The sequence below is a fragment of the Sorex fumeus genome, unplaced genomic scaffold (assembly GCF_029834395.1).
Source record: "Sorex fumeus unplaced genomic scaffold, SorFum_2.1 ptg000063l, whole genome shotgun sequence".
Lineage (NCBI taxonomy): Eukaryota > Metazoa > Chordata > Mammalia > Eulipotyphla > Soricidae > Sorex > Sorex fumeus.
This window is the reverse complement of record NW_026606120.1, coordinates 11,143,673-11,157,293: the sequence shown is the minus strand read 5'-3', so window position 1 is coordinate 11,157,293 and position 13,621 is coordinate 11,143,673. Positions and strand designations below refer to the sequence as shown.

At 41.0% G+C, this 13,621-nt stretch overlaps 1 protein-coding gene across 1 annotated transcript in view; it reads right to left on the bottom strand.

Annotated features, from left to right (window-relative positions):
* Nucleotides 1-13,621, bottom strand: part of PIAS1 (protein inhibitor of activated STAT 1) — a 133,219-nt gene that overhangs the window by 99,042 nt on the left and 20,556 nt on the right. Inside the window, exon 2 of the mRNA XM_056127800.1 lies at nt 1,243-1,687. Within this exon, the coding sequence (XP_055983775.1) occupies nt 1,243-1,687 (445 nt within the window). The remainder of the gene's footprint in view (nt 1-1,242; nt 1,688-13,621) is intronic.

Below are 13,621 nucleotides of genomic sequence, written 5' to 3'. Positions count from 1 at the left end.
ATAACAACAAACCAACATGAGGAAGTTTTAATTTTTAAAATATTATTATCAAAGCTGCCATCAGAAAATCACAGTAAGGTCAGCTTATTCTACTCTGAGTAAAATATGGTAACAGTGATTCAAAGTACAAACTGATAAACTGATTTCTATCAATAAGCTAAAAACTAATCAAATGATGGGGGAAATGGCCAAAAAAGTTCCCAGTATATTTCCTATTCCCATGACCATGTGTGCACCTGCAGAGGGGACAGAAGCACTTCAAAAGTCAGCTGAAGGGCTGGAACTATATAGGATAGTGGGGAGATACTTGCCTTGCATGTCACAGACCCAGGAGTGATTCCTGGAAACCCATCTGGCTTCCCCAAGCCCAAGTGATCCTGAGCACAGCGCCAGGAGTAAACCCAAGCACGATGCAGTATAGCCACCCGCCATCTAAAAAGTCAGTCGAGGGCATGAGAGACAGCTCAAAGGGCTGCAGTGCGTGCATGCTTTGCTTGCAGGAGCCCTTAGGTTTGACTCCCAGGACACTGCGTGGTCTTCCCAAACACTGTCAGAAGCAACCAGGAAGCTCAAGTAAGGAGTAGCCAAAAATCAAACAAAAAGGGCAGCTGACTGTATTATACGCCAAAACTCAAAGTTTCCAATATCTAAAACTATTTATCCAATTTAAAAATTGGGGCTGGAGCAATAGCACAGTGGGGAGAGCGGTTGCCTTGCACCTGGTCGACCCAGGTTTGATTCCTAGCATCCCATATGGTCCCCTGAGCACCACCAGGGCTGATTCCTGAGTGCAGAACCAGAAGAAATCCCTGTGCACCGGGTGTGACCCCAAAAGTCAAAAAAAAAAAGTAAGGTAGTCATCACCTACAGAAAACAAATCACTGAATTCAAAAGCAAGTGGTAATTTACTTGGTTTTAATTTCTTAATCGGAGGGGGGTTCTTACAAAATATTAATCAAGAATCAAGATCTAAAATACTACATCTTAAAGCATTTATATTCTTGGAAACTTTTCAGTATTTCCTACTAGCAACCATCACTGGAAACTTGACTCTACTTCTTTTCTTTGTCTAAGGATAGTTTTTCCTTATTGGATATCAACTGAAATGAAATGATCCTTATTGTCATCTGGAATGCTACTAGCAAACAGAAATTTATTATAAATAATTGAATCAAATTACTAAATTTAAAGGAATATTTTCCCTTCCAAAGTAGCCATAGATCCATTATAGGATAATCTTACCTAGACTGGTGGGTTTTATCAGTTCATCCAGTAAATCATAAAATGGTAATTTTTGAAGTTTTATATCCGGATGGACTGGGTGAAGCGCTGATGTAAGATGTGGAAGTTCCAGTTCATGTTTAGGTCCCAGAAGAGAAACAGGAAGTAACGGCGACGACGCAGGGTGACCATCATAAGTGAGTTGTGGAATGGTAGATGGAGACAAAGTTGCTGGCATGGGACTTGTATGGACGTTGGGGATAGACAAGTCCGCAGGTGTCATGATTTTCTGGGGGAACCGCCGCCTATAGAGTTCTTTAATCTTCATTTGCACAGCAGGACTACAGCCAGCCTTTAGCAAATGCAGGGCTTTTGTGAGAAGTTCGTGTTTGCGTCCGTGCTTGTTTCTCCCGGCGTAGCCCAACAGTACTTGGAGTTCAGAAACTCTAAGGCTCATAACCATTTGCTTAGAGACAAAACAAAACAAAACTCTATTAGTTTTTTGACATATTTCACCGGAATAAATACAACTTTACCAAAGCCCTTTTTCCTAATGGTCTGACTAGTCAATCCAACTTCTTTCAAACTTAAACTCTATCATTTAACATATGTGTAACTAAATGATTTGATATTAATATTCATAAATTCTCCAATTTCTACTCAAGGCTATTAAAATGATGAACGACACTCCAAGCAGAACCAAACCTCACCTCACTCCACTGTTCTGAAGAAACTATCAGGTGTTTATCAAGTTTTTACTAAGTTGCAGGAAGAGTGCTAAGTGCCTCCTGGTTGGCAAAACAAAATGAGCTCACCTGAGTTTGGTTTTATTTGGGGAAAGAGATTATGTAAGTATATGAGAGGCATACAGATCGCGCACATCGAATACCACATGTAAGCAGGATACATACATACACACACACATAAATTACACACATATAAAACAATTTTAAGCATTAGAATCTCCACTAACTCTAATGTGTGGGCAGACTGAATACGCCCACATATACCCACCTTTTTGAAAAGCATCTTATATATCACCAAAAGATTTGATTTTTTTTTTTTTTTTTTTTTTGCTTTTTAGGTCACACCTGGCAATGCACAGGGGTTACTCCTGGCTCTGCACTCAGGAATTACCCCTGGCAGTGCTTGGGGGACCATATAGGATGCTGGGAATCGAACCCAAGTTGGCTGAGTACAAGGCAAACGCCCTACCCACTGTGCTGTTGCTCCAGCCCCCTGATATTTTCTTAAGTACACTCACAACTCCATAGTGTTATTCTTTCTGCGTTTATATATGAAGAAAAAAGTTGAGGAAGGTTGAATGATTTACCTAACCCAGAGATATCAAATTCTAAGCAGCAAGTTAGACCCCCAATCCAGATGGTATGATTCTAACATCTACACCTCCCCTCACCTCTAAGCCATTAGGGAAAGAGACGGAATTGCAAACACATTATTGTTTTCAGTTTGCAAGAATACACTTAAAAATCCAGGAAGGGGAGAGGGGTGAGGGTAAGGGGATAGTTCAAAGGGCTGAAATGGAAGGTTTGCATACAGGGGGCTTGGATTTGATCCCTAGACCTTATGGTCCCCAAAGCACAGAGCTAGAAGTAGCCCCTGGATACCACCAATTGTGATCCCAAAACAAAACCAAAAAAATTCCAGGAATTCAATACACATGGCACGTTAAGGCTGAAGTAAAGGAATGAAGCTTTGTTTAACCTTGTGTGTCCAGATTTATTTGCTCACTGTTTCTGTTCATCTTTACGATGCCTCTCGCTTTTTAAGAGGAAAATGAAATCCAGAGAAAAAATGGCTCAGCCAGGACCACAGAGCTATCAACAGCAGAATCCTGGCTTTAACCACCTCTGGGAGGAAGTTTTAGCAAGGAAAAATGCAAGTCCACCTACAATCTGCTTTCTCTTCTCCAGCTATCTTTTTTAGTTTGTTTTTGGGGCCATACCCACCAAAATCAGAGGTGACTTATGGCTCTGCTCTCAGGAATCATTCCTGGTGGTGCTCGGGATCAAAACCCTCTTATTTATACCAAATATCAATAACACAAAAGATAAGCAACTTTCCTGATTTGCCAGTGCATCCATCATGACCCATCCCAGTATCTAGAAGCTCTTTTCAGGTTTCAAAATAATCACAAATAAAATATTGAAAAGGTGTATAGAACACTGAATACGCAACAGCAATGGCTAATCCAAGATATAAACCCTTCTTCTACTTCTTTGGTCTAAAATATATTTTTTAAAATTTTCTTTTAAATTCAGCATTTGCTCATTAGGTCAGGAAGAACCTGTCTTTCTCCTCCCAGCTTTTTACTAACCAAATCCTCTATCCTTATAGTGTTATGCTATATTTAATTTTCTGTTTACACAAGTAGTTCTATGATCAGACGGGGGAAGAAAGCCAGTATCTAAAAGTTTTCATTGTGGAAACGCCTTAAATGCTTCTGAAATTAATGGATGAATTAATTCATAAATTAATGAAAATAAGAAAGTTACACCAGAAGGTGGAGGCAGAATGTTTCACAGGTAGTAATGAGGCCCTGGATTGCAACCCCCCACTCTCGGCAGCCCTTCCCTGCCAAAAAGCAGCAAAGACGATAGGGATGGCTGAATCTAGTAATAAATTATAGATACAACTACAACATAAATCCAAATTAAGTCCTACAGTCTATCTTCTGTAACAAGCATGCAAAGTTACAATGCAGACCTTAAAAATAAATTTTACCCCAAATTCTATGTTTCTTTTTTTAGGTAAAGAAATTAATTATAACTCAAGGATTAGAATGATAGTATAGAGGGCAGGGCCTTGTTAGTGGCCAATTCAAATTCAATCTCTGTCACCCCATACAGTCCCCTGAGCCTGCCAAGACTGATCCCTGAGAAAGAGGAGAAAGCCCTGAGCACTGTCAGGTGTGACTCCCCCAAACCAAAAGTAAGTAAAATAAAAATGTAGTGGCTGAAGCCACAGGGTTTAAGGCACTTGCCTTATACACAGTTGATTTTGGTTTGGTCCCAGCATCATATGGTACCCAGAACATTGCTGGGTGTGCTCCCCTACTCACCCAAATGAATTAGTGGTTAAGAAAAAAAAGAACGCAGCTGGAGTAAAATCAACCACTGCACTTTCTAATCAGGCATAGTGAAACACAAGAGCTATCTGATGCTATTACTGGAGCAACTGCAGCATATTCTAAGAATGATAATAAGCACGCACCAGTTCAAATTCTTTAAAAAAAATGTCAATAATTATTGGTGGGAAACATATGAAGTATCACTGGAGCCAAAGAGCATTAGAACAGCAAGTTTGAAGCAGTCACTGTGCAATATAGAATACTGACAACACATTTAGAGAGAACTAAATGCACCTAAGAAGCTGAAATCTGCCCTGGGTTTTTAAATTCTCATTAAAGGAGCAGAGAAACAGTAAGAGGGTAGAATGTTGGCATTTCACGAGGCAGACCTGGGTTCAATCCCCAGTATCCCATATGGTCCCCCAAGCACCACCTGGAGTAATTCCTGAGAGCAGACCCAGAAGTACGCCTGAGTACCGCTAGGTGTAGCCCCAAAACAAATGAAAATCTTCATTTATTAATGAAGAATGAGTATTTGTAACTAAGAATAACATCAAACACCCCTAATCAAACTATTACCTCCTTGGATAGCATTCCTCTGACTTTATATTCCCAAATGACTACAGGAATCCTAGGATTAGTGAAATTCTAGGATTACTGGGGAATCTACACATTGCAGTTTGGGGATTTGGGTTTTTCAAGGCCAGGGATCAAACCCAAGGCCTCACAAATGCAAAGGCAGTCACTTTCCCACAAAGCCATTCCTCCGCCCCTCTCGGAGAGCCCGGCAAGCTACCGAGAGTATCTCGCCCGCACGGCAGAGCCGATATGCCAAACACAGTAACAACAAAGTCTCCAATGGAGACGTTACTGGGCCCGCTCGAGCAAATTTCCATCTTAGACATGAAAAAAGTTGTTTTGTTTTGTGGGGCCATACCTGGCTATGTTCAGGGTTCACTCCTGGTTCTGCATGCAGAAATTACTTCTGGAGGTGCTTGGGAGATCATATAGGATGCCAGGGACTGAAGCCGGGTCACTTGTATGCAAGGTAAGTGCTCTACCTGCGGTACTATTGCTCCAGCCCCACAGCATGAAGAGTTTTAAATCAACTAGTTATACAAGAAAAGCCAACTGCCTTTGACTTCACCTCAAGTTATCACACCTTGGAGGAAATAACTTTCAAATCTGCTTTTGGAAGGTGGACAATCCAGCGCCAGGTTTCAACTCAGCCTTAAACATCAGGTATGTTCTTTACCATGTGGACTAAAACCCCAGTCCCAAATTCAATTCTCGCCCCCACCCCCCTTGAGAGGAGTTTGAGGTGGACTACACTGTGCTGAGGGCTTACTCTAGCTCTGTGCTCAGGAATCACTCCTGGTGGTGCTCGGGAAACCGCTTGTGGTGTCTGGACTGAACCAGGGCTCAACTCCGCATGCAACGCAAGCAACTTGTCCCCTATACCATCACTCCAGGACCCATAAATGTTTTTGTCAGGGCTTACTCCTGGCCCTGTGCTCAGGGTTCATTGCTGGAGTTGCTTGGGAGACCAGAATGGTGCCAGGGTTGACCACATGCAAGGTAGGAAAAGCTTTACCTCCTGTACTATCATTTCTCTGACCCCTCTTTTGAGCTATTTCTCAGGTCTGGGTTTTTTGTTGTTTGTTTTTTTATTGTATTCTATACAGTAAACCCACACATTATATTAAAATTTCTTCCTGGGGCTGGAATGATAGTACAGCGGATAATGGGTTTGCCTTGGATGCAGTCAACCTGGGTTCAATCCCCAGCATCATATGGTCCCCTGAGCACTGCCAGGAGTAATTCCTTCATGAAGAGCCAGGAGTAAGCAGAGAGCATTTTGACACAGACAAAAAAAAATTAAAAAAATTTAAAATTAAAAGAAATTTTTCTTCCTTTTAGGAAATAGTTTACTTGTTACATCTCCCCCCCCCCCTTTTACCTATGATGATTTCTGATTGAATCAATTTGCATTTGTACTATTACTCTGGCTGTGAGTATAGACAGCTGAGTCCAAAGTACATTTCTCTTTTTGTTCAACTTTGCTTATAGTTAGTAATTACACCATATTTGCACGTTTTGTTTTTCATCTGCAAAATCTGCCAGAAACTGTTACTCATTATATTCAAATATATCAAGTAAATCTGCTTCTCCCTTAAAAATCTCATTTTTCAGGAATGGGGAGGGTGAAGAGATAATACAGAGATCTCTCTCCCCCTCCTTATTTTGGGGGAAGGTGCCAAAAATTGAACTCAGGACCTCAAGTATGCAAGTCAAGTATTTTGCCATGAGCCACAAGCACTGAACCCCTCCCATTCTTGGTTTTGTTTTCAGTAGGATATTGCCTTCAGCTGGGCTGGATCAATAGCACAGCGGTAGGACGTTTGCCTTGTGCGCAGCTGGCCCAGCCGAGTCAGGTTCAATTCCTTCGCCCCTCTCGGAGAGCCCGGCAAGCTACCGAGAGTATCTTGCCTGCACGGCAAAGCCTGGCAAGCTACCCGTGACGTATTCGATATGCCAAACACAGTAACAAGTCTCACGATGGAGACATTACTGGGCCCGCTTGAGCAAAATTGATGAACAACGGGAGGGCAGTGACAGTGATTGCCTTCAGCAGCTCCTGAAAAGTGGGAGTGGCAAGTACATTTTTTAAATCCCTTTATATCTAATTCTTTTATAGTAACCTGGATATCCCCCTCAGAAAGCTTAGAGACGTTTCTCCTTATGTTTTCCAAAAATTTACAGTGTTGGGCAGGGTGGTTGGTTTGATTGTACGAAGTAATCACTGCTTCAGTCTTTAGAAATGTATCTCTTCAAATCTGTAAAGCTATAAAGTTCTAATTTCCAGATATTTTCTAATTTTTATATACCTATTATTCAGATACTGACCCTTCTATCTTATTCCCCTTTTTCTTCTGCATTTTTCACTTACGTTTATATTTTTCTTGGAAATTTTGTCATCTTTATCCTCTTAACTCTTGTACTATTTTTAAAAAATTATTTCTATGAAATATGCATATTTTCTTATCTTTTATCTATCCCCTTCATCTTATTCTCATTTTTCATGACTAAAATCTTATTTCTTCCATGGAAAGAATATTTATATGACATATAAATAGAGTGAAACTACTTTCTTCTTCTGATCCCTGCCCGCAGTATCTGTAATCTCTGTGCTCGTTCGTTTTTAAATTTTTGTTTTTTGCTATTTGCATCAGTCTCTGCCTTCCATACTTCATGTTTTCCTCAAGTGAGAAGCGGTACATTTATATATGTGTGACACATGAAACAGATGATTAGAAGATCTGCGTGACTGTGAAGACCAGGATGAATTCATTTTTAAAATGACAAGGCAGAAACTGGTTATTTTGAGCATTCTTTATTTCCTTCTTTGGATCATCTCTAACAGAAAGGAATTCTGCAATCTCCTGCTTTGGCAAGATAAGGTTGCCTTCTAGTGCTCTCTGGGCAGAGGAAAGGGGAAAGAGGAAGCACCCACCACTCAGTAAGATGACCTTTCACTGAATCTCTTTTCCAGATATGTAAATTTATAAACACCACACACGCACGCGCGCTCACACACACACACACACCCTATATGTGAACGCTAATCCAACTACAAGAAAAGCTGAGACAACACTCTAAGACAAATACAATATTCAAGCATCAACAACAAATATTATACACAAAGTGCTTTCCGCAATTATATTGAAAGTGCCAGTTTTATTGTCTCATTAGTTATGACCTTCCATTATTAAAGGTCATCTCTAAACTGAGAATAAGAATTAGGTACTTCCTGTTGAACAACATAATTATTCTCATTCACACATCCCACTACAGTGGTTTACACAATTAGTCACAAAGCAGAGGCTATATTATGAATATCTGGTATCAATTTATAACCATTTATAAATCAGAATTCTGAAGGAAGACAAAATAGGCACTTACCAATGTAATAGTATTTGGTTTATACTAGTTTCTATATACAAAAGGAAAGAAAAAAAAATTTTTTTTTTTTTTGCTTTTTGGGTCACACCCGGCAATGCACAGGGCTTACTCCTGGCTCTGCACTCAGGAGTTACTCCTGGCGGTGCTCAGGGGACCACATGGGATGCTGGGAATTAAACCCTGGGTCAGCCGGCCGCATGCAAGGCAAACGCCCTACCCGCTGTGCTATCTCTCCAGCCTCAAGGAAAGAAATATTTTTTTTTTTAATTTCTAAGATTTTAAAACTTCAAAGTCTTTTTTTTTTCTAAGCCTGATTTACTGAAACTGGTTTCTGGTTCATTTCTAACCCACTCCACTTGAAAGAACAAAGTAAGCATCTAGTTGTTAGATTAGCAATATATCAACAATGCCCAGTTCAACAAGAAAACCTAGTTAGACAGTTTCTACTAAAGCAGCAAATCAGGCTGGTTACATACTCCTTGTTCCACCCGATTTATGGTCTTTTGTTTTCTTCTCAACCTAAGGTAACTGGAAATGACAAACTCCTTAAGTGATCATTCTCCTCCCCTGGTCTCTAGTCATTCCAACACACAACTGCATTTAGCCCCCACGTGATCACAACATATGCTGATTTCGTTCTCCTTTAAGCAAAGTAGAAACCAAACACTATTGAAGTGGTGTGTCATGGTTTTAATTTCATTTGCTTGGAGGCCACACCCAGAAATGTTCAGGGCTCCTCCTGGAGCTGCACTCAGAAATCACTCCTGGCAGTGCTCAGAAAACCATATGGGATGCCAAGGATCAAACCTGGGTAGGCTGTGTACAAGGGACCACTCTACTATCACTCCAGCCCCTGCCATGGTTTTACGTTTCGGTTTTTGTTTATTTGGTTTATGGGCCATATCTGGCAGAGCTCTGGGCTTACTTCTGGCTCTGCACTCTTGGTGGTGCTCAGGGAATCTTATGCAATGCCAGGGATCAAACCTGGATCAATCACATGCAAAGCAAGCACCCTACCCACAATACTTTTATCTCTGGCTCCTAATTTTTGATCATTTATACAGCACTGTGTACATTTATTTGTATACATATAAATATGTACATATATAATAAAGGCCCTCCCGTTGATCATCGATTTGCTCGAGCGGGCCCAGTAACGTCTCCATTGGAGACTTTGTTGTTTACTGTGTCTGGCATATCGAATACGTCACAGGGAGCTTGCCAGGCTCTGCCGTGCGGGCGAGATACTCTCGGTAGCTTGCCGGGCTCTCCAAGAGGGGCGGAGGAATCAAACTTGGGTCAGCCATGTTGGCTGCGTGCAAGTAACAACATATATACATAATTTTTTAAAAACCTAATTATATTTTAAGGGCTGGAGAGATAGTACAGTGTGTAGGGACCTTGTCTTACATGAGGTTGACCCAAATTCAATCTCTGCATCCCATACAGTTCCCCAAGCCACCGCCAATCATAATTCCTTAGTACAAAGCCAGAAGCACTGCCAGGTGTGGTCCAAAACCCCAATTTTTTTAATTAAAAAAGTTTAACTTAAAATTTCAGAGTTTAAAATCCTAACACACTGCCAACTTCTCATCCAATATGAAATGCTGACATTTAAGTGAGAAGTTGCTCTGCACACAGATGTTCAGTGGTACTTCTTGGATCAATGCACAGCACCTAAACAAGGATGCACAAAGAAGGAAGGAAGGACAGGCTGGAGCCATAGGACAGAGGAGAGGGCACCTGCCTTTCATGCTGCTGACCCAGGTTCAAACCCAAGCACACCAGAGTCACCTGAGCCCACCAGAAATGATCCAGGAGCACAGAGTCAGGAGAAATCCTGAGCACCACCACATGTGGCAAAGAGGAAAGAAGAAACGATGACTAGTACCTTGAGAGAAGCTAGTCTCCAGAGAGATGCACATTCTGTATTAACTCAATTCTCAAATTCCTGAAGACCTACTATGCATAGGCACATGAATAACATTAACATAATATAGCAGAATACAGAGCTGGGATTCTAATACTGACTTCACTACTACTATGCTGAAGCACAATCTTCAAGGATTTATTAAAGACAGAACTTCCCAAATGACAGGTTGTCAAATTCTTTAAAATTGCAAAATTCTATACTAGAACTCTACTAAATTGTTTTTTTTCTTCTCTACTATGAATAAGAAAATACAAATAATCCACATCGCCAGTAAAATCTTTACATATCTGCAACATTTTCAGTCAAATTTTTTAGTGTTATTCACACTGATAAAGATGACAAAATATATGCTATGTTTATGAGTCACATATTAAACATTATCTTATTTCACCCTCACAGGAATCAAAGGTAGGCCATTTTTATTCCCATTATGGAGTTCAAAGAGTTAGTGATGAAGACAGAGCTCAAACCTCATCCCAAACTTGAGAGTTTATAAATCAAATGTCTTTCCACAAAGCTTCAGCCAGAACAGAGTATTCATTACACTGGGACAGGTGCACTAGTGACAATTAAGAACCCTAGACTGCACAGTGAATAGTAGAATAAATGCTTATCTGAGGACAGTAAAAAAAAAAACAAATAGAAATGCTGGAAAGAAGCACTGCAGGCTTCATTCATTCCAGCTGTGGAGGAGCTCTTTAAAATTAGTACTGCACATAATCAGAAGATTCACCATGAACTTTTCAGGTAAAATCCAGAACTTAAAAACAGCATACCTGAGCCAGAGAGAGCACTCAATGGGCTTGGCACGTGGAAGGGCCAGGTTCAATGCCCAGCACCATATGGATGCCCAGCAGAGACAGGCATAGCTCCCAAGCAGTACCAGGTGTGCCTCCAAACACAAACAAAGCAAAAACCAACCAGCAAGCAGCATACTCTATGAAAGTTAAGTCTAAAAGGAGAAAGAGACAACTATTCACAAAACGAAAATGAGGATGGGAGAATGGATGAATTCTCCAACTGAAATCTATATGTTAAAACCTTTGATCTGGGTCCCAGAGAAGAGATCAAGGAAAACCCTAGAGAAGTATCGAGACAACGATTTCCAAGTCAGAGGTGGAACCTATTCAGGTTACAGAGGTAGCCAAGTAGTGGAGCTCAGACCCAAATGTTGCAGAGTACTAACAATGGACACTTTAGGTGTCCTGGGAAATAGTAGAGTCCTACTAGAATACTAATATGAATCAAAACTTCAGAACTCTACTGGTCAAACTCCCCATACATGCACTGCTGCTCCAGTCCCCATAAGGCCTGCCCTTAAGGTGTGCTTTGAACACTTTTTCTTCTATTGGCTTGGTTTCAATACAGCTTCCTCCCTGATCCCTATTCTCCAAAGCATTCTGCAGTTTATGCTGCTCCGCAAATAAATAACCCAGATACTGATGTGACTGATCTTAAAGACAGCAGTATCATTACTCTCCTATTATCAACACAGCATTCCTACTGCTATGACCTAGTAAGTAAGGTGTTCCCATTTTAGGGGACTGGTCTGTTTCACTGGGCAAGGGGAAGTGTAAGAAGGTGATAATCTTTTGTTTTACAAAGGAGTGGGAATCGTATCTACATAGTATTCGTTTTAATAACTAAGACCTGCATTCAATTTTTACATGATTTGTTATTAAGTTAAACCTCATGCTCTATTTTTACTATTTATTTTGGGTTTTGGGCCACACCCAGCAATGCTAAGGGCATGACTGTGCTCAGGAATCATTTCTGGCCATGCCCAGGGGATCATCTGGGTGTTGGGGACTGAACCCAGGTCAGCAGGATGCAAGGCAAATGCCCTAACACTTGATTATCGCTTTGACCCCTCTAATACAACTTTCAAGACAGTATTATGTCTTGAGTTGGGGGCCATACCTGGCTGTGCAGCACTCTCGGAGAGGTTGGGAGTTGAACCCAACCCCCTGCACGCAAAGCCTGTGCTCTCTCTCAGGCCCCCGACATAAAGAAACTTTTAAGTAGGACTCTTTTTTTTTTTTAAGTTTAGGACTTGTTTTTTTTCTGCTCATTATTGTATTTCAAAACTCCTTTAAAGAATCATGACTACGCCCTCTCTTGTAGCACTATAAATTGTTGATTTTCTAATCTATGTCTTCCACTGGACTTGGAGCCTTTTTCCTGCAAGGATTTGCCTCTGTATCACCTATGCTGAGTTGAGTACAGGGGACAAAGTAAACACCCAAGAAATAATGACAATAAGCAAACGTCCCCGGATTCTATCAACAAATGTATTCTGTCCAGTTTTATATTATCTATGAAATGGAGCTTTGCCTCTCCAATATTCAAACAAGGTATCCTTAAAATCTGGACTACGACTGAGCCAGGACTACAGAGTCCTTTCTCACATGGTTCGACTACTTTATGGTTCAAAAAACTTTCCCCCCAGGACTTCATATGTGTGTGTGTGTGTGTGTGTGTGTGTGTGTGTGAGAGAGAGAGAGAGAGATGGGGGTGAGAAAATTGGCTATTGGACCACACCCAGTGGTGCTCATGGGTATGATGTTCAGGGATTCACAAAATGCCAGGGAGTGAACCCAGAGTTCAATTAGAGCGAAACATGCACTCTAGAACTTTGAGTTAATTTCCGAGGCCTGGATTCCTGAATTTCTAAGGTACTCAAAAAACACTCCCCACCTTGCATAAGAAAAAAAAGAAAAATAACAATAATTATATATTTCAGAGTCCTGATTTACAGATTTCAGGAGAAATAGCTTCCTTTTATTCCCAAAACTACCCTTTCTTTTAAACTGAACAGTTAATTATAAAACTTACACAAACCAGGGCCAGAGAGAGAGTACAGTGGGTAGGGTGCTCACGTTGCATGTGGCTGACCTGGGTTTAAACCATGGACATATGATATGATATGGATCATAATCATATGATCCCTCAAGTACTGCCAGGAATGATCCCTGAGAGGTAGGAATAAGCCCTGGCACCCCCAGGTGTGTCCATGACTCCCCCCCGCCATACTTAAAACCATTTTCCCTCCAGAAGACCACTATGGCTGTCATGGGGAGTAGGGTTGCAAGGACACATCCAGCGGTGCTCAGGGGTCCATAAGCCAGGTAATTAAATCAAAGCTGGCTGTGTGCAAGGCAAGTGTCTTATCAGCTGTACAATCTGTACTATCTTTCCAGGCCCAAAGCACTGAGTGATATTTACATTCAAAGTTAGTGAACTAAAATAAAAGTGTACATATTCTCTTCTGAAAAACTCCACTAATACACACAAAAATACATTTCAAGGTAAGGATCATGCAAACACACAACCCACCCTACCTTTAATGTCTGGAGGAAAGGGAAGGCTCTACTCACACACCTGTTGCCTGCCAGCAACCAAACCCGAACAGC